This window comes from Rhipicephalus sanguineus, chromosome 11, assembly GCF_013339695.2.
Source record: "Rhipicephalus sanguineus isolate Rsan-2018 chromosome 11, BIME_Rsan_1.4, whole genome shotgun sequence".
Classification (NCBI taxonomy): domain Eukaryota; kingdom Metazoa; phylum Arthropoda; class Arachnida; order Ixodida; family Ixodidae; genus Rhipicephalus; species Rhipicephalus sanguineus.
The window spans coordinates 124,125,307-124,151,302 of record NC_051186.1 but is presented as its reverse complement, the minus strand read 5'-3'; the positions used below and the strand labels follow the sequence as shown (position 1 = coordinate 124,151,302).

Sequence of the window (25,996 nt, the reverse complement as noted above, 5' to 3'; positions counted from 1 at the left end):
CGTGGTTTCCGCAACGCCGAAAGTGTGTAGGGCTCGGGCAGTGGAGTAGGCATAAATGGTCGACACCTCAGTGCTTTTGTTTTCAGCATTTATTAGTGAGAGGGACTAAGATGGATTCGGACGTGTCTGGAAGGTGAGTCAGAATACGAATGAGATGATGAAATCTAGCATAGGGGCATGAAAGGTGGATTATTGGGTCGGCTTAAGATTAAAATATTTTTATAGAAACAAAAAAGCCATTTTTCGTGATATTTCACACGATTCACTGCCGCAAATTGGATGCTGGAACTACACAAATGCAGATGCAATAAGTGGGGTAATTTGTTGAAATACCAGTTGATATTGTAAAACCCTATAAATCAACATTAAAAACTTGATGAACCGCACATTTTGTTCGCCTGAAGAAATGTGCCAAAAGGTTGCATTACTCGGTGCTGTTGGACGCACCGAAAATGATAAAGATCAAGTATGCAAGTCCATCACTCAGGCATAATAATGTAGCGTGCGACATAGGAACTTCTGCAGCGTAAAAGGAATATGATTCCAGGTACTCACCTAGTACCGCAACAAACATTTCATCTCTAGGAAGCTTTAGGAACCATCCCTCTAGCTGCTCTGTTCGTCTGTAAAGAAAACGCTGATAAGACATCATCAAAATCTTAACAAAGAATGGAAGTGAACTTACACTTGCTTGTTAATAAAGTATGACCTGTTATACTGAATTGACTTTTGGCTGCATTTTGACATAACGTCCACCTCACAGCGCAGCGTTTCTTCCAGCGTTGAATTGTAGGTCCATATGGGCTCCGGTACATTCAGGAACTGAAAGTATAAGACGCACCGTGTCTTTATTGGCGTCACACTGCATCATGGTCTGAAACAAAATAATAGCCTGCCTATGCAACCAAAGTCGTTAACTGATATTTGTCTTATGCGGTTTGAGGATACAAAATTTCTCATACATCTTCAGTTCAAGCTACAACTGAAATGTTTAGCCAAACTAGCGCACCTCCTCATGCAATGATCGTGTATCGGAAAAACCCTTTAACGTCTTTTACAACTGCTTGGGTGGAGGTGTTTTTGAGCACAGTTCTTAGGCGCCCGTTCCTGCATTTAGCAGCGTCGCCGTCCCCATCGGTGGCGTAACCGATAGACAAGAAAAAATTCGGCAGATCCCACGCGTTGTAGTAATCGGTTTCATGCGAAGCAGTCAGCGAGTACTTCTATGCTGTACTTTATGGCTTTGAGCCAAGCGCTACTAGGTGGATCGACGTGTTTTGTAAAAGTAGTAGCTATGGGGAAATCGTGGGCTTACCAGGCGCGCCGACAACACTGGCATTTAAAGGGTAACTAATGGTGGGACATAACATCAGCCCTCACGTTAGAGTACATACGTCAGTAATGTCGAAACTAAGTGCACTTTATCGTGAAATTATGTGAATATCACATGCAAATTTAGTTAATATATTTCACCACGGTCGAGCACCGCTTCGATATAGCTTGCTAAATCATAGTCACACAAATGCGATGTTTAATAAACTGCTATAAAAGCGGAGCCAACACTTGGCCCACAGACGTTAATCTGATATGACGCCTGTATCGTAGCAGTAGTTATGTAATGTTTATTGCTTTCTTGTAAAATTAGATGGCCAGCACCACAAACCCAAGTGACATTGCACCGCCATTACGCCTGCATAGGCTGTTTTTCCGTAGCTGTTTATAGACCTGGAGGGGCTCTGTGGTATAATACCTGATTGCCGCGCAGAATTCTTGGGTTCGATTAATGCTGGGCAGTGCTGGGCAGTATCGAAGATACATGTATCTTAGATACTCTACGGGTATCTTGTATCTGTATATTTGTATTTCCGATACATTCGGGTATCTTGTATCTGTACGGGTATCTTGTATCTGTATATATATTTGTATTTGCGATACATTCGAAAATGTATCGTGTATCTTAAGATACAAGATACTTTTATCGCAACACAAGCGCGCGAAACAATAATCACTGGCCAAGCTCCGCTTCTCAAGCTGGTACTGGTGCCACTAAGCTGTCTGAACAAGTCTAAGGGCAGTGACGTCATTTTATTTTTCTGCCAGAGTCCTCCAGTGAGTGCAGACGATGAGGAAGACAAGCGCATGGACGTCTAAGCCCAGCCCACGTACCATTTGTTTTCTCGATTTCTTTTCTTTTTAATTTGCGCCAATGCCGTGACACTTGCTCTTAGCCACGGTCCTGCGCCGCGTATTCCACTGCGTGTGGCGCCTATCGCGCAAATTCTCATGTTGCTATAGTGTCGTTATTGAAGAGTGTCTTGCTTCATAACGAAATGTGACGCATGCAGGAATGGGGTTGCTTTGCGACTCGTAGATTTTACATATCAGTGATTTGAAAGATTTCGTGGATGCATGTTTGACTTGCATGGGATGAATTAACTTATGTGCAAATAAGATTCTAACAACTATAGCAACACTGGTACTGATGCTAAATCTAATAGAGCAAGCGTTTACCTAACAGAAAATACTTGGCCTACCGTATTTATCACTTCCTGCTACATTTGTTCAAGTAATCTTAGAAATCATAATTTGATTATTAGCACAAGTGCTTTCTTAGCTGTCCCTTTGCATCCCATACATTACCTAGGCCTCTGTATTATTTTTTCGGTCTGGTCACTGCAGTATGTATTTTTCAACGCGCTCCCAAAATAAGATGTCTGCTTTATTCGTTTAACTGACCGCCTTATTTCTGCTAATTTTTACACATTTACACGTTGCCAAGGCAATTTTGAAAACAAATATAAAATTACGGCGTGCGTTGAGTATACAGTACAAAACATTCTGCTTACCGCTTAGGAAAATAGCGAGAGTGAGTTTGCTTTATAATAACGGAAATTATTAGGAGCCACCTTAAAGATGTTAAAGAGGGGATTCGAAACGTTGTTTTACTGAATGCTCTGTTTTACTCATGAGCGTCCCAACGAGCCGTTTCAGGCAATTTTCCATAGGTACTGAATTTTCTATTGTCTGAACAGGTAAGTTGACAGTACTTCATGCTCATAGCTATTCAGGGCGCCGTCTGTATTGTGTTTCTGTACTCATTCAATTTGAATGTTTGATACACAACCACCTTGCTATTTTACTTATATTTGTTTTCCTATTTCAGGCATACCTGATTTTTTTCTTCTTATTATTAATCCCCACGTAATCGTTGCTATAAGGGACAATAACGCGAATGGAGGCGGTGTCCTGCGACGCCTTGTGCAAGTATACAATACGTCTGAGACGTTTCTGTGTTGCACATGTTCTGTATTTGAAAAAAAATGGGTAGAATATTGCACGTTTGTCAGTATAACAACAAAGAATCCTTTACGCCATCAGATCACTAGAATATGAAAATTAATTGCAGCTTTACGTCCTTTAGCTATACACTAGGGGTCTCGAACTCACATTATAGCCTGCGGGCCACAGTCACGAAATTTAGTTTCAAGGGCCGAAATAGTGAAGATGGTGGGAGCGGGGGTCGGAGAGAGTTTGAAATGACGTTGCCATTTGAAAGGAAGCCTTTGCCATATCTCATATATGCATTGGTCATTTCTGAAGGCGATTTGGAGTCAGGATTCGAGGAACATCGATACCGATGTGCACAACGAATGAAATCTGGACGCAGATTCTAAAAATAGAGTTCTTGTTCCACGGTTATGTTTCAGTACATGTTGACCACATGTCCTCACGAAAGGAATTAATGCTTAAGACTAGTCATGTCTATGTAGCTCATGTGCATACTTATCAAGAAAATAAAAACAAATGGGACAAAGACGGTCATATGTGCGGGCCGGGCTGCTAGCGAAAGATCTCAAACCCCTAGTATACACCATGCGTCCCCCCCAGCTCCCCCCCCCCAAAAAAAAAATCATAACGTCGTTCCCAGCGTTGTTGCTGCTGTACACTTGTCCGGATACGCGGTATTGCGCAAACAGTCTTTCGCGGACAAGCTGAAAGTTCACACCGGTATTTGCGCCGTCGTGCGGAAGCTTCTTAATGAAGTTATTGTGATTATATGGCAACCCGCTAGCTGGTCGGCACGCTGAGCAGCGACTACCATCAATTGCAAAAATGACACGCAAGAACCGTTGTCAGCGAAGTGTACAGAGAGCTGTCCTGTGAAGACGCTAAAACAAACCCCAATAAGTTGTTTTGGAAGAAAACTAATGTACTCTGAGGAAGAAGGGCGAGACTTTTGAGATACTAACACACATTTCATTCAAATGAAACAACATAGGTCACAGTTAAGAAACTAGCAAGTAGACGTTTTCGTGCACATGCGTTTGGTGCTACATTATATGGATCTATAAAAACAAATTTGAGAATGTATCGAAGTATCTTAAGATACAATTACCAAGTATCGTATCGGATACAGTTATTTTAGCAGTATCTTGTATCTGTGTCTTAAATACTTCTTGCCTGAGTATCTTGTATCGTACCGCGATACAATTTCAATGTATCTTTGCCCAGCCCTGCGGCTGGGATCCTAATTCTTATTCTTTCCATTCGTCGGGTCCATCCTGCCGATCTCGATTTTTCTTAACGCTCTCTCATTCAAATTACAAATGTCTGTTGTCGCCGTTCCGGGGTACATATAAACTGTCCATCACCCGTGGCGCATACCCGTACACCGCGGCCCGTACTAAGCGGTTATGTGCCACACTTGTCTGGAAGACAGGGTTTGATGACGTACGCGACAAGATTTTCACGTTATTCATGTCATTACCCGACAGTCATATCCGTCAAATCCTCTTACCCTCCCATGCCAATTTTGGTCTACACCAAGTGAAGGAGGTGATCACGAGAGCACCCAGACGTAGGCGGATAGATAGATAGATAGATAGATAGATAGATAGATAGATAGATAGATAGATAGATAGATAGATAGATAGATAGATAGATAGATAGATAGATAGATAGATAGATAGATAGATAGATAGATAGATAGATAGATAGATAGATAGATAGATAGATAGATAGATAGATAGATAGATAGATAGATAGATAGATAGATCCGCTCAATCTGCCAAAGGTTCGCTGAGAACTGCTTCGCATTTAACAATAAAATGAGAAAAAATACCCAGCCTCAAAAGGGATTTCAAACCGGGTCCTCAGCGTGGCAGTCCAGCATTGAACCACAAAGCCACGCTGAAGCTTGATACTCATTTGCAAAAAGACACTATAGCGCCGTCATTTTGTTCAAGAAATCGCCTTAGCCTATGCGATGTAGTGTGGCAGAAGAGTGAAATAACAACCAGTCATCTCACAACGCTAATTGCGCAACGAGTGTGTGTCTTAATGCTTCCCACCCACTGCAAAGTGCTCAGCCATAATTCTTCATCGTCATCAGCCACATGCAGCATCAACAAAGTACACATAATACCTTACAGATATGTAGCGGGTACATCACTTATCCGCAGTAAGACTTATATAGGTGTTAGTGGGTGCTGTCTTCACAAAAGTCTATACCTTGCGGAAAGTCGAAACTTCAAACACAATGGACCTTGCCCCAACACGAAGCTGCGCTCAGAATTCAAATTACGCAGTATCGTAATCGTCGCTGAATTTTTTTAGAGCGCAGCTTTTAGGTGCCCCTCCCTGCTTTGAGCGGCGTCGTCGCTGGCGTCGGCGTCACCGATAAAGCGAACGGGGACGAAAGAGAGCGAACGCTAGTAGTTTGTGTGGCAGTATGTAACGAATGCTACATTGCTACGACTGCGGAAGCCAAAACTTCAAACACACTTGGCGTAGCACCATTACTAAGCTGCGCTATGTATTCGCATTAGGCAGTATCTTAACTATCGGTGAATTTTTTCCCACTAGTGGGCGTTTTAAGCAAAGTAGTGCGTGAAATCATGCATTGTAAAAACAAGAGCGAGAGAGATAGAGAGAAGGAACCCTGCGTGGGGAAGAGAATGGCGGAGAGGGCAGGGACAGTTGAAAAAAAATAGAACAATAGCGTTAGAAGAGAAAGAAATAAAGATCAAGCACTGGGTTTAGTAGCTTTTGTTGGAGGTGCGGTGGGGGGTAAGTGTGGTGGCCTAATTCATTATTGTGGTCATCATCCTAAAATTAGGTGGCAAATTTTTCGCATGAAAGGTAAGTGAACGTGGCAGAATAGAACTGAAGTCGAAGGATGAAGACGCTGGTCTTGCTCGTCGTTCTGCCATAGTCAGGGCTTGCGATCAGCCCAAACTGCTGGAATTTCTTGGATGCTCAGGGGGCAGGCCCTAACCAGAAATTTTTTTCGGGGGTAGGCCCACTTGCTCAAAACCAGGACTTTTTGAGAAAAACACCGATTTTTAATAATTATTTTTGGTAAAAACACCTACTTCACCAAAATTTCGGGGGGGGGGGTCCCTAGCCCCCCCTCTTGCTACGGGCCTGTCAGAGGGTGAATATATTGTTAAGCGGTTTATTGGACGGGACTCCGCGACAATTCGCTATGGCGACAGTCAAGGCAAGAGCACGGGCTCCGAGAGCGAGCGGCGTTATAAGAGGACGACCCACTCGGAGCCGCTTGAGAACGCAACCGTTAAATAGTACCAATTGCTTCGCCACAATATTTTAACCTGTAGCGCGCTAGTACGTGCCACGAGAATTCGAAGAGGTGAAGCGGGCGATGACACGCCAAGCACAAGATGGCCGCGCATATTCCTGTTCGCGTCTGAGTAAGTGGCTTCTAAAATACATACTTTGTGGACTCGCACAATCGACGTCTGGCTGCCTGTTTCCACAAACCTAATGGCAGACTGTCACTAAAATATCTGTATTTAAAATATTCTTTTACTTTTGCGGGTGAAGACGGTCTTCCGGGGCACCACTGGACATAATAGTTCGCTGGACATACCACAAATCGCTGGGCTCCCGCTCGTAGAGTCCCGCCTCAAATGACCGCCGGCTGAGTGCGTTTTAATTAGCGGTGAGACAGGTTTGGCCATACGAAGCGTGCGGTAGTATGTTATGTGTTTCAGTGTCGATGTGGATGAACACAGCGGACGTTCATCGTTGTTTTGGGTGTCGTTAAAACTGCGCGAAAAAAGAGGACAGGTGGAAGAACGAACAACACGCCACGATCTCATACTGTGAACTGCTTCTTCTTGATAATTGAAGCAGAAGCATTCTTCAAGCCGGAACCGAAGCACGTGACCACCTTGTCTAAATGCATGTGCAGATAGACATAGGAAAGATCTTCGTAGAGAAAGTGTGTCACACTTATTCCAACTAAATGAACATCTGGTAAAAACATGAACTGATTTTAATCTCTGAAGGAAGCCGGAGTGAAGCTGATACAAGAAGTAATAACAGCGTCATAAAAACTATCAGTCGAATAAAAAGCGTTTAAAGAACACCATCTATTTCTGACGATATCGCCACGTAGTTAGGTTCTTTGCAAAATGGTTGTGCTTCCGTCGCCAAGGAAAAACAGCTGGGACTGTCCGCCCGTGTTTTCCCATTATTTCATTCCGCCTGTCCTGGGGTTCTTTAACGTGCACCTAAATGTAAACACATGGGCGTCAAACGTTTTCGCCTCTATAGAAAATGCAACTGCCGCGACCGGGATTCGATCCCGCAGCCTTCGGGTCTGCATTCCAGCGCCATAACCACTAGACCACCGTGGCGGGGCACCTGCAATGATCTAGCGATCTGACATATAAGTGATTTTATCGTACAATTTTGAAGCCAAATGTCACCTTCATCTTCGAATATCACCATAATGGACATGACCAGCAACCTGACAGGGCCATTCTTCTACCGTACTATTAGCGGCAAGTTCAACGACCTGCAATGCAAAGGCTAGCCTTAAACAGAAGTCGGCTATTTCTACAAGCAGGTCAGTGCCCATAACCACTGGAATCAAGTCGTAACAGTCTTACCCTTATGTGGCATACATTTTGTCTCAGGGATATATTACGAAGGCTTGCGAATACTGGGTTTGCTGCACAGCTTCCAAGCAAAAAGTAAGATTCCGATTAATTGTCCTTCTAATATGCATAGTGTCTTGGCTTTTTACATATCATACCATACAGTCTTGTTTTTCTATGATCTTGAACCAAACAGCTGCAGAGTAGCATTTCGTCTTATGATGTCCCATCATTTGCAGTTCTATGGCATTTTCGTAGGTGTCCAACTCAGCACGTTTTGTCAATGTGCACGCTTGTATTTGACACAAAGATCGTCAATAATATGAGAAGTTCCACAAAACGAAATATTGGAAATAACTAATTTACAGGCGGAGCAAAACACAACTACCGTTTAATGATAGAAAAAAACAGAAAATTCAGCTTTCAACTGATGACTTTGACCACATTTACGCTGGCGTCCTGAAGCACTACACTTATGGCACTTTATAGCACACGTCACATTAGTATAAGATGACAGAACAGAGGCGGAGACATAAGTCGTGGGGAGAACAGTACTTATCCTACTAGATCTAGCTCACACATCTTCCACATCTTCGTGGTCATGGATAACAAATGTAAACGCAGACTTATATGGTGCCCTGTAAGTTTTGCTAACGTTGCCAGAGCTCTTTCAATTCATTTTTCTATGTTACTTATATTCACTTATGGGCCGATTCCATCACACTGCAAATTAGACTCATCAGAAACAATAAAAGAGCACGCCTTTTGCATTACCACCCCGAATAGACTGACCATAGTCGGTATTGAGCTTCTACATTTCTGCGGGTGAAAGGCATAACCGTAGCTGACGCTTTCAAATTTTTTTCGAGGTTACGGAATGTCATGATTCTCGAATAGGCAGCGCAAAGGCAACGAACACGGACACAAAAAAAGACGCAAACACAAGCGCTGTACTGCAACTGGTGATTTATTGTCGAAAGACCCGGCTTATGTATGTGAACCCGCGCATGCGCCCTCACAGCAGTGGATACGATGATGACCGAGGAAACCGCACAAATAAAGGCACAACAAAAAAATCAACAGAAAAAAAACAACAACAAAAAACAAAAAACACGTGGTTCTGATAAAAAAATTTTTTGCCACACAGTATGTGGTTACATACAAAGATATCGGCGCGCTTTTTCAGAGAACGCAACCGAGGGGCAACTGATACACTTATCTTTCCATTTGTCAATTTCTATGGCCTCGATTACCTCTCTGATTTCCTTCTTACGTTCCTTGCGCACAATCTCCGTACCTGTTAAAGTGGGAGCACAGCCACAATCCCTACAATGGAAGGCCAAATGCCCAGAATCTTTTGCTGCAAAGTGGCGGTTGTGTTCCGTTAGCCGTGTGTTTATGCACCTGCCCGTCTGACCAATGTACACCTTGTTACAGGTCAGAGGGATCTTGTAGATCACCTCTTCTGTGCATGCGACGTAGGGGTTGCGGTGCTTGATTTCACACGATTGCGTGTGCGTCTTAGCGTCATTGACCTTTTTGCACAGGCCCGACAATCGCACTGGTGCCGAGAACACAACGTCGACACCGGCTTTCCGGCCTATCTTTCGCAGATTGTGCGAAATGGTGTGCACATAAGGTATCACCACCGTACGCCGGTGGTTCCTGCTTGCGGCAGCACCTGTTTTCTTTTTTCGCAAGCCTTCTGCGACCGAAACCAAGAGGTTCGTCGGGTACCCAGAGCGCCTAAGGCGGCTCACCTGGTTGGTGAAGCTGGCATCACCTTTGTGCGGACAGGATTTCTGGAGGGCGCTAAGGAAGCATGATCTGGCAATTGCTCTCTTTACAAGTTTGGAGTGCGCGGATTGGTAAGGGAGGACGGGTTTGTTGCCCCTTGGTTCGTAAGCCCAACATATGTGATCAGGCGAAACGTATACACCAAGGTCTAAAAACCTAATATAGCCGCTAATGGGCAGCTCGTACGTTAGTAACAATGGTGCGAGGCACGAAGCAAATGTGGCCATAACGTTAGATACTGCGGAATCAAAATCCTTGTCATCACACTGTAAAACCACTAATCACACTGTAAAACCACTAATCAATCGAGAATCATGGCCCACCAACTAGCCCATCAGTACATTTTAAACGGAATGTCAGTATATACATGGTTCACATAAAGCAGGTATTCTCGGCCACGGCGGCAATTGAATGGGACGGAGACGCAACAAAAACCCGTGTACTTAATTTAAGTCTGCGTTAGATAATGCCAGGTGGTAGAAATTTATTCCGCATCCACTACTGCGGCCAGTCTTCTGATTATATTGCCACGCGCGCTTCTGTTGCTATTTTAATGTAACTGGTCCGTTACACGTAAAATCACTGTCTTGCGCAAACCGCGCCCTAATGGCTGGGAACATTCCAGATTTTTTCAGAATCTTACAGGCTTGAGCGCGCAAAAAACGCGAACAGTTGAGTTCATTATGGAATTAACGCGGTCACCAGCGATAAGGCTCGAATGTTCGATGCCGCATGTATAATGCAGACGCGCCTTTCAGCAGATCAGTTTATCGACGGCCGACGCTTTGTTCACCGCTATCAGTATACAGCGTGCCTTGCTTGCAGTATAACGTTCTGTTTCCCGGCCACATGTTCAGCCAAATAAAGACTTACGTATTACCGATTTCAGCTGGAGCCTTCTTCAGTGTCAGGACCACGTGACATATGGTGGAGGTGCGGGTTCGTCCGTGTTCCGGACACCCACACGGAGTCGGGATCCAAGTCCAAGTAGTCAAGAGGAAGAACCTAAAGACATTCCGGACCGTCGAACTAGCCGCCGGCAGCTAGGACTCAGGACAGAGTACTGACCCATTCCAGGCAACCTAGCGCTATGACCTCGACTGCAGCGATGACCACCCCAGTGGCCCCTACATCGGTCCGGCTACATCAGCGCCGGAAGCCACCAACCTTCTATGGGTCATCGCTAGAAGATCCGGAGAGGTGGCTGGAAATGTACGAATGGGTTGCCGTTTTCAACAATTCGACAATTGAAGCAAAACTACGGCACGTTTTTCCCGCCGCATGTCTGGACACTTTCGGCGCCGTCGTCCACAAGGAAGGAGCCGAAACCTTGTTCGAGCCCCCTGTACAGCTCCCAAACGAAAGCATTGGTATGTACACCGAAGAAATGACCCGATTGTTCCGGCAAGCGGACCCCGCTTTTCTGACGAAAAAAAAAAAAGCTTCGTTTCCTGATGCGGGGACTGAAGCAAGAACTGTTTGTCGAAGTTGTACGCAACCCGCCAAAGAGAGCCACGGAGTTCATTTCGGAGGTCATAACAATTGAAAAGACCATAGAAATGCGTACGAGGCAATACAACAATACAACCGCCGCATGCCGACGACGACCAACGGGGAAGCACATGCGCTGGGCACCGACGACCTGCGTCAGACGATCAGGGCGGTCGGGCGTGAAGAGCTGTGAAAGAGTTTAGGGGCGAAGCTCCTTAGGGCCGAGCCTTGTCCGTTGTCGCACCATCGTAGCCACGCTAGCACTCGCCGTTCGCGCCAAAAAGAAGTCTTCCTCCTCTTGTTCTTCGAGCGCCTCGATGATGATACGAATGAGGAAAACTTCAGAATCACAGCACAACATATCCACGAAGTGAATGATGATGAGTGGGCGCAGGCAAAACCATATATAAGAAGTGCAAAAGAGGGAGCAAGCAAGAAATAGAGGGAAAGAAATAAAAAATAGGAAGAAAAATAGAAATAAATCATAAATAAATAGAAAAACGCAAAGAGAAAAAGATAGGAGGAAAGAAAGAGAAAACGTAAGAGAAACCAACAAGGCCGCCCAGCTCCGCACTTCATTCAGGGTCGACCAAAGGGACTTGGATTGACCTCGTCTCCTGAAATTTCAGATTGGATCCCATACAAGAGCCCTTGGCTTTACATTTCGCCTATCATAAGGCGGTCATTATGAAAGGAAAACGCCGCCACATCTCAATACCGTATACGCAGTGTTATTAATGAACAACTTTCTATATACTGTACACACCTGTTGCCACGTCTTCGCATGGTCGAGTGGGCAATGGACGGGGGGATTCACGGTTAATCATCCCCTGGAGCTATGCCCACTCGTCATCATTCACTTCGGGGATATGCTGTGATTTTTAGGGGCGAAGCTCCTTAAGGCGGCACCCGTTCGTCCCTCGTAGTCGTCGTGGTCGTAGTAGTGAGTAACAAGTCTTACGCTTTGACCTCCAAGGTGGTGCCGGTGGGAGATTTCTCCTGTGCGTTGTTGAACAATAAAAAATTCGCAGCGTGCGCGTTAACTAAACGCCGAATTCTTCTGTCTCTCATTCCCCATTAGCAGCCATTGGCATGTTCCAGTAGGAAACGTTAGTAGAAGTAGAAGTGTAAGCGTTAGCTAAAAGCCGACTTCTTCTGTCTCTCATTGCCATTAGCAGCCATTGTTTACCTCCAAGGTAGTGCCTGGTGAGATTTCTCCTGTGCGTGATTAAACAATAAAAATTTTGTTCAAAACGCCGTTGATTGATGAAATAAACCAACGAAAGACGCCAGATGTTTTGTAAAAGCAGAACGAAAGAACGCCAGATGTTTTTCTTAAAGTGTAGTAGTAGTAGTTGCATGTAGCCACCTCGCCCGATCGTCAACGGGCAAGGTGGACCGGCAACGGCGCGAGGACCCTGCCGTACGAGAGTTAAATCACACTAAAAGACATACTTTGCGGGCGATACACTCTAGTGAGCTTTAAACTTTTCGTCTTAATGTACATGATAAAGAAATTATTTCTACGAAAAACGCAAGGCACACCTTGAGCAATATGTTTGGTTTTGGGACGCTAAATGGAACCATGAGGCGATGCGAAGCCGGAGCACTTGCACGATCGCGTTCCGTTGGCTTTCGTTGGGCATGCTACCGACCTCGCGTCGTGGAACGCGCGTCCTGTCTTCCCTCTAGCCTTGCCTTTAATTCGCACAGGGTGAGCGGGGAATGCGGTCGATGCGGTCGCTCTTGGCGCTCTTTCGCTCGGGAGCGGACTTCTTCCTTGCATTTCACCGATCACAAGTGATAATGAAGGGACCACGTAAACCAACAGTACAATAAAAGTTTGATGTTTAATATATACACGATGTTTCACACTCTTTATATTATGTACTGGGCGCATTTCACGGAAGAGTTTCACGGTTTACAGATGATTCCCTCCGTAGCTTCGCCCCACTCATCATCATTCACCCCGTGGATATGCTGTGATTTTTTTCCTGCATCGCCACCCCAGGTGCATTCCATAGCCGGCGTCGTTCGCGAGAAACTTCGGCATTCGCTTGGAGTTGCTGTACCGCCGCAAACTGAGCCGGAAGTCATGAGCTATGCTGCCGTTGCACGCCATGCTGTCGTCATTACGCACAATCACCAAAGCCCCGCGCCGTCGCAGTTCCGTCGGCCGACACCGCCGCCACCTTCGAAGCCATCCCGCCCGCCTGCAATGCTACGCCCCCCGAAAAACCAACGTTTGACGTACCCCTCACAAGCGACCGCTCTGCTGCCACTCCGGGGAAGCCGGCCACACCTACCACCGCTGCCAGTACCGCCAGATAGGCGTCCGCGGCTTCGCCGTCAACACACCGCCTCCACAGCGTGGTGAGTTGCCACGCAACAACGCCGACTAGCTGGCCACCACTGAATTAACACCTCGACGTACGTCGCGTTCGCCGTCGCCTGGACGCTACCGGTCCCCTCAGCGACGACAGCAGTACGGCGGCCTTAATTGGGGCCGTTCTGCAAGCCCATATCTGCAAAACTAAGGACAGCAACCGATGGAGGTGTGGTTGCTGTACGAAGATCCTCCGCTGCTGGCGACGACGCCGCGTCGAAACCTTCAGAACACAACACGAATCAGACGGACTCCTGACGACGAAACCTCGTGGACTGAATACCTCACGACGCACCATGCGAGGAGTGGAACAAACCACCGCAGCTGTGATCCGACGCCACAACCTAACCGCAACGCAAGACGACAAACTAGCGACCTCGATGTTGTTACTGGCGGCCACAGCGTCACAGGTTTCGTCCATGCTGGAGCTGACTATCCGTAATCAGTGGGCCACTTGCGGCGAAGTTCAGGAAAGTTAAGACTGCATGGGAAGGCCCCGAAATGTGTACTGCTGGAGGCCATTAATGACACCGTCTGGAGTCCGCACAGCAAGAGTCAGAATCAATATTCACACTTATCCTGCGAGCTTCGAAATCTTACAACACTGCTCCAGGGATTTTATACTTGGCATGGACTTCTTAAACCATAACGGTGCCGTCATCGACTTAAGAACCAAGCCAATAATTCTATTGTCGGACAAAACGACACCGCCGGACACGAATACATGTCAACGTGCCCTGAACGTGCTCAAGGATCAAGTCCCTATTCCTCATCGCTCCAACGTCATAATTCCCGTCGGCGCCGAAAAAGGTGAAGACACCGAAGGTGTCATGGAGAGCGATCAAGGTTTACAGCAGGACTATAACATTTGCATCGCAAAAGGTTGCATGAAAGAAAACGAAGCGTGATACTAACGAACTTCAGCCAAGAATACAGGCACCTGAGCAGGCGCTCGACGATCACATGCATCGAAGAAACCTTGGCCGTCAGCGATGCGTTTGCCTTTCAGGGGCTGACGGTGCTACAACGATGACCCCAATACCTGAACCTTTAATGAAAACCCGTGTATTTCCGCTTGCTAACAGCAACAGTCTCGATGCCTTCTGCAGGAATATAAGGACTGCTTCTCGTCATCATCGCGGGTCCGACAAATGTTCCTTGCTAAGCATCGCATAATAATGGAAGAAAATGCTCAACTGCTCTGTCAGAGTGCTGACGCGGGAACGGGAAGCCGTTAAGAAAGAAGTCCATGAAATGCTACGCGACGACATCGTCCAGCCGTCCAAGAGTCTGTGGGCGTCTCCCATGGTGTTAGTGAAGAAGAAGGACGGCACCCTACGTTTCTGCTTCAATTATAGTCGCCTGAACAAAGTCACGCAAAACTACGTGTACCTTCTCCCACGGATAGACGACACCCTGGATGGACTCCACAACGCGAACTACTTTTCATCGATGGACCTCAAGACCGGCTACTGGCAAATGGAAGTCCACGAGAGAGACCGAGAAAAGACTCTCTTCATAACGTCAGACGGCCTGTTCGAGTTCAAGGTCATGCCTTTTGGTCTTGCTCGGCGCCTGCGACTTTCCAACGCGTTATGGATACAGTACTGGCTCGTTTGAAGTGGCCGACGTGCCTTGTGTGCTTGTATGACGTCGTTGTGTTTGCCTGAAACACCGACAAACACCTCCGGCGCCTTGAAGCTTTACTGTGCGTATGAGGAGCTCCTGTTCTTGGACCATGTCATTAGCAAATGTGGAGTTCGCCCCCACCAAAGGAAAACAGCTGAAATCGCTAACCTTCCAGCCAGGGGTTCGGAACGCCGAACCCCTACCTCACCTCATGAAGACCGACGTGGAATATAGGTGCGAAACGGCGCAAGTCAGGGCAATTGAAGAACTCAAACGACGCCTGCAGAAGCCTTCGATACTTGCGCATTTCGACTAATACGCCGATACGGAAACCGACACCGACTCAAGCAGCGTACGACTCGGCGCCGTCTTTGTGCAGAGGACCGACGGACTGGAAAGGGTTATCAGCTATGCTAGCCGGTCGCTATCGAATGTGGAAGCGAACTATTCTACAACAGAAAACGAGTGCCTTGCCACAATCTGGGCAACATCAAAGTCTCGCCCGTACCTCTATGGCAGGCCCTTCGCACCTGTGAGCGACCACCACGCGTTCTGTTGGCTACCTAACTTGAAGGCCCTGCACAACGACCCCACGGCTGGCCACCTCGGCTTTTCCTGCACGCTCTACTGGCCACGACCTACCGCTGACGTGGCTCGTTACGTAAGTACATGCAGGGACTGTCAGCGACGCAAGACACCGACGACAAGGCCAGCGGGATTCCTGCAACCCATCGAACCACCTTGCCGACCGTTCCATCAAATCGGTATGGACTTAATGGGGCCGTTCGCAACGCCGACTGTCGGAAACAGGTGAATCGTCGTAGCTACCAACTACCTCACCACCAACGCAGAAACAAGGGCCCTGCCCTAAGGCAGCCCCGCCGAGGTAGCCATGTTCTTCGTTGAGAACAACGTCCTGCGTCATAGTGCCCCAGAAGTCCTCAAATACCGATAGAGGTACGGGCTTTACTGCTGACCTTACTCACGCGATCTTGAAATACAGCCAAACAAGCCACCGCTGGATCACACCTTACCACCCACAGACCAATGGTCTCACTAAGCGTTTAAATAGGACCATCGCTGACATGCTGGCAATGTACGTCGACGGTGAACACAAGGCATGGAATACCATCCTTCCGTACGTGACCTTCGCATACAAAACGGCCATGAAAGAAACGACGCAGATAACGCCATACAAGTTCGTCTACGGAAGGAGCCCGGCGACGACGCTCGACGCGACGCTATCCAACGTCAGCGACTAAGAAAACCTCGACGTCACCGTCTAGCTTCAGCGCGCCAAAGAAGCCATACGTCTCGTCCATCTGCGCATCATGAGCCAGCAATAGACCGACAGCCGTCATTACAACCTTCGACGCCGCCCCGTAGAATACCAGACCGGCGACCGTGTTTGGGTCTGGACGCCGATACGCCGACGGGGACTCAATTAACGAAGAACTTCTTTGGTGATACTTCGAGCCATGCAAGGTGCTTCGACGTCTCGGCGCTCTAGACTACGAGGTTTTCCGGGTCGGCATTAGGAACTCCCAGCGACGCCGCACACGACCTGAAGTCGACCATATCGTGCGCCTTAAAGGAGTGGTGACAGAAAATTTGTGAACCTCTGTTTTTTGCTCTTAATCAATGGCTACTGACTCGATAATAGCGGCAACGAAACTCATTTGCCCCAGCGGGAGACAAACGTTTAATTATATGCTCGTATGTTACGACCGGAGGCAGTTTCGATTTCGAAGAGCACTCCGTAGCCCCGTGACGTAGATGGTCTACTTGGTAAACAAGACCGCAAGAACCAGTGACGTCACTGGCCAGCTTCTGCTATGTTGTCAGTGCTGCTGTTTCGTTTGCTGTGTTGAGCAGGTGTTGAGAGTTGCGAGTGCTTGTTTCCTTGATTGTCAAACTACGTTGCTTATCTAGTGCGGCGATGGACGAAAGAGCTGGCAGGAGTGTAAAATTCAGTAAGAAAAGCTCGATTAACTTTGCGAATCTCGCCGGTAGCTGCGATTTTGTTCTTGTAGTCGTTGTCCAACTGAGGCGACGTTTTCCGCCAGGCTCGGCAGCCAGGCGTTTTCCGCCAGGCTCGGCGCCAGGCTCGGCAGCCAGGCAGCATTAGACGTGCTGAAACATTTTCGCTCCGATCATTCGTAAAGTAGCAGGATGAGAAGTGACGAAGGAAGCATTGAAATCACAACATTGGCACTCTGTAACAGTGTTATGCGTAACATGCAAATGACGTGATGTACGCTTTACTGACTCGTATTTATATCGGGCAACGCCGCGTTCTCAGGGCATACCAATCCCACGTAGGCACGTCGGAGGGTCGAAGCAGTTATCTGTCTACTGGGTGTGTTCATAAAGGACAGACCAAGGGGGGTCCCGACTATTTTTTGTTTTGCATGAAATTTTTATATGAGCTGGGCAAATGTCTCTATAGAAAGGAATGAACCTTCGTTTTGCAGAAATTGTCAGGGATTTCTAGGAAAAAATTCGCGTTTCACAACAGGTGGAAAAAGGCAATTCTGCAACTTTCAGATTTCACAACTTTGGAGGCCTATCACTAAAAACTTAACGCATTGTGGACATCACTGTTAATTTTTCGTAAATTTTCAGCAGTAGCACTATCGGCCTACGGAAATTTAAATTTGTGTGACTGACAGTACGTTTTTGAAAAATTGCCAAACTTTGATTTTTGAGCGGCTGCCTCTGGCTGACCCCAAATTCAAGGGTCTTTTTTCGTAGTTTTCGCTAAAGCGCTGAAGCTGAAAATATTTCTCACAAGTCTACGAAAGGTTTTTCGCTAATTAAGCAAAACGTTATGCGACTACACTGCATATTTATTTCGTTATGAAATCCCAAAAATGCCATAATTCCAAAACTAGCGAAAATTGCAACATTTTAGGGTCGTTTTAAAAAAAATAATCATCACCGATTTTTATGAAAATGATGAACTATACCCGACCATGACTGCTAAATATTGTGCTGCAAAAATATGTTGCATTATTTTGTTTTAAGTGAGAAGATTGAGCTTATTTTAATACCCATGTATGGTCTTAGCATCAATGTGTGGCGTTCTAATGATAAAATAAATTTAATAGACACATTTAGTTCGTAGCTCGCTTTTTTGGTTTTAATAATGACGATTGACCCAGCTTGTTCTTTTTGACTGTTTTAAGTCACAGAAAAGCTGAGCTTGAATTTTTCAGACCTCCTCTGTCTGTATCCATACTACGGCACATTGAGGCAGCAGGCACGCGAGAGCGCGTACAGCAAGACCAGAGCGTAATTGAATGCCACCCGCAAGAGAGGGAAACAAAAGTACGTATAACAGGCAATCACTCCGAGAACCTGTGACAGAGAACACATGACCGTCGTGAAATGCGAGACGCACCGCGGTAAGCCTGCAACGGTCGGCCCCAGACAGAAGAGAGCGTTCCCCTCACCCCTGAAAAGAAGCTTTTTGGGTGTGGGCCGTATGTCAGTCTGGATAGTGAACTCGAACGAAGAAGTCGTGTTGTTTTCTACGTGTGTCAATGATACAGTTTTTTCATCACATTGTAGTTACTCTCGTGTCGTCCTCTATTATTAATAATAAGTTATCTCGTAAGCAGATAAGATAGAGATTGCGCAGTGTGTAAGAAGCCCACTGCAAGCAGCTTTCTTCAAGTAAACCCTGGTGTCAAGACATCAGCTGCGATCCGGATCCTGAACTTTCGTTATTGCACTAAGAACTTCCTTGGACGCCACCTTCACCCCAAAGTGAGTGTACCTTATACTCACTGTAAACTACTGTGTCACCGAGAGACCGCACTGTGGCACAGTTCTGATGGCGAAGTTTCCTGAACGAAATTGCTGCGCCGACTACTTAAAGAGACACAAGCGGAAGATCAGGTTTCAAAGGAATTTCCGCAGTGTCAAAGTCTTGGGAATTGACAATCTAAAGAAAGTGTTGGAAGCTGACACAGCGCTCAGAGTGCATGAATCGCACTTTGTGTGCCAGAATTGCTTTAGGAACTTTAAGGAAGACATTGAGCATATGGAAGAGGAATCCAGTCAGTCCAATCAGGGTTTCCAAACTACAGAGGAAGTTATGGAAAGCATTAAGGCAGTCGTTGGTGCCCCATCAGCAGTGTCGTCACTACAGCCTCCTCTGAGTGTAAAGAAAGGGAAGAGACTCTTGTACGCAAAGCGCAAAGCAGATGAAATTACTAGAGCTGTTGTAAGAAACATTCGATGCGGATTTCGCACAGCATACGGCATTAAAGACATTCCATCACAATTCAGTTGCTGCGCCTGTGCCAGCTGGAAGAAAAACCTACACACAGCGTACATCAAGTGCACATCTTTTCGAGAGCGCTGCCGTCTGCTATCCTTGATACATCTGAGCCTAAGAATAAAACAGGTGCAACGCTTCATTCCAGAGGCAACGAAGCACGCGATTCTAAAGGCCAGGAAGATAGCTGCAGAACAAGGTGTGTGGAGCCTTTTGGAGCCGTAATGCAGAGAAAAATTGAGTGAAGCAGACACCAACAAAATCCTTGAATACTACACAAAAGATGAGCTGGACTGTTCAAGACAGAGTCCAAACAAGAAAGATGTGGTGCGCGTGCGCATCGATGGAAAAGCCGAATTCATTTCGAAGCGTTTCATGACGCGGTCGCTACGAGAGACATACTCAGTCTACAAACTTGCTAATCCGCTGTCAGCGGTTGGTCTGACAAAATTCAGATCTTTGCGCCCAGAATGGGTCAAATGCTCACCGCATCGGGAGGGGTGTGTATGGGCATATTGTGCAAATTTCAAACTATGCCTTATTGGGATCAAAAATGCGTCGGGGTCTTTGATGTCGACTGATGATGTGCAGGCGCTCTGTGTGTGCACGCAGCCTAGCACCAAATGCTTTTTAGGCGAGTGCGAACAATGTCCTGTGAAGAATGGTCTCAGCCTGGGAACTCTTGGCATAGCACCGGACGAAGAAATTGTATTTGCTACTTAATTGGGAATGAGGTGAAATAATAAAGAAGACCATGATGCCTCCAGCATTCCTAAAGGAATTTCAAAATGTGACCATGAAATCGATCCCTCATAACTACCTCAGGCGCACGCAAGCAAATGCCATACACGAGGAAAAACAGTGTTGTGAAAAGGGTTCCATTGTTTTCCACTTTGACTTTGCTGAAAATTGGTCCATCGTACTCTCAAACGAAGTACAATCTTACCATTGGCAAAGTACGCAAGTTAGCATCTTTACTTGCGTTGTATCGACAAGAAAGTCGACATGGAACTACGCAATAATTAGCGATGTCGTTTGCCACGACTCTGCACATGCTTGTTAGGCCCTGAGAAAAATCAAGGATCACATTGAAGATTATGCTCCAATTTACACGAAACTAACACTTGTGAGTGATGGAGCAGCTGCCCATTTTAAGAACCGCTTCCAAATGCACGAATTGCAATGCAGTCAGCTTCAGACAACCAAGTGGCTTTTTTCGGCAACGGGGCACGGCAAAAACGCCTGCGACGGCGTCGGTGGCCTTGTGAAACACCAAGCCACACTACATAACCTGCGTTCACCCGCCACCGAGGTCATTCAGTGCGCAAGTGATTTCGTTACTATTGTAGCCAGTAAACTTAAAAAGGTTTTCTTACTGCATATGGAGAAGAGTGAAGTGGAAGCCTTCAGAGAACTGAAGAAGGAGGAATGGAAACTTGCCACACGGGTTCAAGGTATTCAGGCAACCCACATGTGCAAACACATGAAATCGGACCAAGGGAATTTCCTGTACGTAGCACGGTGCGCAGACACAGAGTGGAAGGAGTTGTGAATCTGCAGTGTGCAAAATTTGATTGCCCGAATGAATATTACTCATTCTAGGTGACGTGAATAAACTATTTAATGCGCAACATGAACGTGTGCTTCTTGTAGATTCGTAACTCCCTCATTCCCACCACCTCAACCCGTTTCTGCGAATGATAAATTCGTCGAAATATTAGGACCGCAACGGTCTTAATATTCCGATACAATGGTAATGGTCGAGCCACCTGTACATTATTGTAACCAACTCTAGTCCATAAATTTTGTTGCTTGATTGAAGAAAATCAGGGTAAGTACGCAGTTGAAGATGGTAACACGAAGGCTTTTTTTTATTAATAAAGTATAGGAAGATATTTTTGCAGGATTTTCATCGAAATATGGCCCTCAAGTAGTCTTAGGGCAAGTTGTAATCATTTTCCTTAAACAAACAAACGCGAACCTCACATTTCGGGCCCCCTTTCTCTACCACCCAGCAGCGAGCAATTGGGTCTAGGCACACTAACGCAACAATAACATTTTCCCGTACTGTTAGGGAAATACTAGTTAAATCTCTTTTGCGTTAGATACGTGGTATGATGTGAACTAAAATGGTTGACGTGCAGAAAGATTTGCACTCTACACCACGAGCTTTCATTTGTACGCGCTCTCGGGTGCCGGCTGCCTCAATGTACTAGTAGGGACACAGACAGAGGAGCTCTGAAAATTCAAGCTCAGCTTTTCTGTGACTCAAAACGGTCAAAAAGACACAAGCTGGGTCAATCGTCATTATTAAAACCAGAAAAGCGAGCTACGATCTAAATATATCTATTAAATTTATTTTATTATAAGAACGCCACACATTGATGTTAAGACCATACATGGGTATTAAAATAAGCTCAATTTTCTCACTTAAAACAAAATAATGCAACATATTTTTGCAGCACAATATTTAGCAGTCATGGCCGGATATAGTTCATCATTTTCATAAAAATCGGTGATGATTATTTTTTTTAAAACGACCCTAAAATGTTGCAATTTTCGCTAGTTTTGGAATTATGGCATTTTTGGGATTTTATAACGAAATAAATATGCAGTGTAGTCGCATAACGTTTTGCTTAATTAGCGAAAAACCATTCGTAGACTTGTGAGAAATATTTTCAGCTTCAGCGCTTTAGCGAAAACTGTGAAAAAAGACCCTTGAATTTGGGGTCAGCCAGAGGCAGCCGCTCAAAAATCAAAGTTTGGCAATTTTTCAAAAATGTGCTGTCAGTCAGACAAATATAAATTTCCGTAGGCCGATAGTACTATTGCTGAAGATTTACGAAAAATTAACACTGATGTCCAGAATGCGTTAAGTTTTTAGTGATAGGCCTCCAAAATTGTGAAATCTGAAAGTTGCAGAATTGCCTTTTTCCACCTGTTGTGAAACGCGAATTTTTTCCTAAACATCCGTGATAATTTCCGCAAAACGAAGGTTCATTCCTTTCTATAGAGACATTTGCCCAGCTCATATAAAAATTTCGTGCAAAACAAAAAATAGCCGGGACCCCCCTTGGTCTGTCCTTATCTGAACACACCCTACTACGCAATATGATCCCGGCAGCAGAGAGCTTTAGTTCGTCTCTAGACTTCCTATCGTTTGCGGGTACCTGGTTACCAGAGCTGTCGACGGCTGCAGCAGTAGCAGCAACTGCGTACAACTGCGGAGCCCGTAGCGTCATCTTGTGGCGTTTTGTCCAACTACAATAATTGTTTTTCAATTTTTTCCGTCGCGTTGTAGTTCTTGTCGAGAAAAAAGCAATGAGAATACTGTGAGTTGCTAATTATCTCACTGCAAATGCTTTACATAGAATCAGTAAGCGGGTAAATCACTGCGATGTTATATTGTAGGTCTTTGGTAAGGATATGCATCATCAGGTGTCGCTACCAGCGTTGTCTGTCTCGTACGCGCCTCCGGTAACCCGGCCAGAACTCGTGACGTACGTGGTATCAACTCGGTGACCGCATCGTCTTTTGCTTCTATTTCCGATCTGCCACTTTCGTGAACTTCAAAACTCAATTAAAATACCTTTTAGGCTGTATTTGTGGCTGATATTGTACAGATGGTACCTATATGCACCCATTAGTGTGATTCAACAGTCAAATTGTGTCCGAATTTTTGTGTCACCACTCCTTTAAACCATTTTTTTACGTGTGAGCGAACCTGTGGACTCTACATTTTGCTTTGTTAATGTGATTTGTTTGTATATGCCTTCTTCTTTCCTCTTCTGTCACAAGCATCGAGATAAAGCTTTTTGAGAGGGCGGTAATGCCACGCACGCTTCCTTTGCTATATTTATGTAAACGATCCCCTACACGTATAATCACCGTCTTGCGCAAACCGCGCCGGAATGTCTGGGAATCTTCAAGATTATTATTGCGATAGCAATTATATGGACAGTCTCGGCTGGAAAATGTCCGCCCCCGTCGCCGTCATGCACCGTATATGTATAAGTATGTGTATATATATATATATATATATATATATATATATATATATATATATATATATATATATATATATATATATATAAGCCCCAAAGAAAAATACTTCAGAAAAATGCTTCCGAAGCGCGGATTCGAACCAGGGACCTCTTACTCCGCAGCGAGTGGCGCTAGCCACTACGCCACGGAACGCAGGTCCTCCGCATAGCTAACGGCGAGCGTTATATACACACCCTTTGCTGCTGGACGGACTCAGAGGTGGCCGACGCTCATAAGCGTTTCTTCATTACCAGCGAGATGGCGCTAGGAGCGCGACGAGCGCATTTAAAAGTCGTCGGCGAGCTCGCTCGCTTCTTCTTATATTTGCGCAAGGAGAACCTTGGCCGTCCGCTGTCTCCTCGCGCGGTTTTCTCGTGGTGAGGGCAAGAGGGATGTTTCAAGCTTTAACCGTGATGTCCGCGCTCATGCTACGGAGCGCCGCTAAACGACGCCGCTAAACGAACAAACAGAAGATGAGCGCGAACTATCAAGTGTCACAGCTCGACACTTGAAGCGCGCTAGTTTCCTTCGCTGCTTCGGCCGCCTTCGTAACAGGAGCATTGTTCAAACTGAGAGTATCCATTGGCGAGCCTCACTTCGTATAGCATTAGTTTCTTGCTATCGCATTCATTGCTTCGCCCTTGCAGCGAAACTGTGATTTTTTCAGAATCTTCTTATAGGCTTGAGCGCGCAAACGCGAACAGTTGACTTCATTATGCAACTAACGCGGCCACCACCGAAGAGGCTGGGATATTCAATGCCGCATGTATTAATGCGGAAATAATGGTATAAATGCCGACGCGCTTTACCGCAGATCAGATTATCGACGGCCGACGCTCTGTTCGCCGGTAACATTAAACAGTATGCCTTGCTTGCACTTTGACTTTCCGTTTCCCGGCCACATATTCGGCCAAATAAAGAGATACTTATTTCCGAGTACTGCTCGAGTCTTCTTCACCGTCACGACCACGCGACAATATCGTCATTTTGGCTCGTAAAAGCCGAGAAACTGGATTTATCAAATGTCTTGTAGTCACTCACAAGAAAAAAAAAATGCCCAGTTGGAAATTACATGTCTGTGTCTTAGTTAAATTTGTTTCAAAATAACCACGTGCGCCCAACACCGCAAGAAACACCATTTGGCATTTTTTAATTTTTCATTGTTCTTTCGAGTAAAGAAATTGCAGGCGCAAGTAACAAAAGCCAATAAACAATGGCCACGAGAAGAAACTGACGTGGCGATTTCTTGCACTTCGGAAGTAGGACTTCTGAAGCTACGAAAACAAAGTATGCACTATTTAGGAACAGCATATCGAACGATTCCTGAGATATTAGCAAACACACATATACACTACCCATATGGTGCGTATTGGTACTGGTAGGTATCCAATGCAAGTTGTTGCATGCTACCTTTCATCTACCAAGCGAGGGATCTATGCACCATAGGTTAAGTAATAAATATCTCTACGTCAATATGTTTGTACAGCAAGTGTGATCAATCTAAAAATAGTATCCCCTATTGCGCACATATAAGAGTAATATGTGCAAAAAAAAATGCAGGCAAGAACCCATTGTATGGAACTCTCATCGGAGGTTTTTCATGCACTGTAAAAATAGAACTGCCAAGTTGCAATTAAATGTGCACCTGTGCAAGTATGCCTATGAAAATCGAAGGAGCAATATCACAACAAATCATTCGAAATAAGGTTTCAGAAACCTAAAATTGCCAGTGAAGTAATCTCATGTGCCAGAATATTGGAATATCTTGAACTATTTTGCCAGAACATGGCTACTGGCGAAGAAATACTTGCGTGCACTCGCCCGTAGTTCGCAAACAATATTTACTTCTTTTCAGGACTGGTATTTACATGAGAATAAGAGAAGTTTGCGGGCATAACGTGACCACAGCAAGCACAGAACCGCGTTGTTTGGTGGAACATGGGAGACGCCTTTGCCCTGCAGTGGCCGCAGTCAGTGATTATGATGATGATGATTTACAGGCCTGTTTCTTTGTTAATATAATTGACATTATTCACCCACACCCCAAAATAAGTACTGTCTTTACCTTTCTGATGTCCTGAGAGCGGGGAATGCGCGGCTTTCCACGAACGCCTTTTGAATCCGCGGCTATTATTGGAAGGAATAAGAGGACTGTTGCTGATAAAACGTAGTGCAGCATAGTTTGCGTGAAAACGTTGCAAAGCAGAGGCGATATAGCGCAGTGCTTTATATTACTACAGCGCATGGAAACCACAGTACAACTTGACAAGAAAATGGAGTTCCGGCTGCGGTTTTGAGGGCCTACAATACTACATTGTTTGCCAGCCTAAAATGTAGTGCTTCGTTAACAGAGCACATACGCAGCCTCTTCCAAAAGGGTACGTCGGAATAGACAAAATTGCTTGCCCAATGCCTATACGGAGAGAAAAGCGAAGTTTTATAATTATCATGAAGGAA

General features: G+C 45.7%; 1 protein-coding gene across 5 annotated transcripts in view; it reads right to left on the bottom strand.

Moving 5' to 3' along the window:
- LOC119373907 (uncharacterized) overlaps positions 1-25,761 on the bottom strand; it is a 74,646-nt gene extending 48,885 nt beyond the window's left edge. For all 5 annotated transcript variants that reach the window (XR_005180010.2, XR_005180011.2, XR_005180012.2 and 2 more), the window contains exons 1-3: positions 25,605-25,761; positions 686-822; positions 556-623 (exon numbers count right to left, since the gene is read on the bottom strand). Coding sequence is in view for 2 of the 5 variants with exons in the window: in XM_037643969.2 (XP_037499897.1) it covers positions 556-623; positions 686-822; positions 25,605-25,718 (319 nt within the window). In the remaining 3 variants the exon portion in view is untranslated. The remainder of the gene's footprint in view (positions 1-555; positions 624-685; positions 823-25,604) is intronic.
- Between the last annotated feature and the right edge of the window lie 235 nt (positions 25,762-25,996).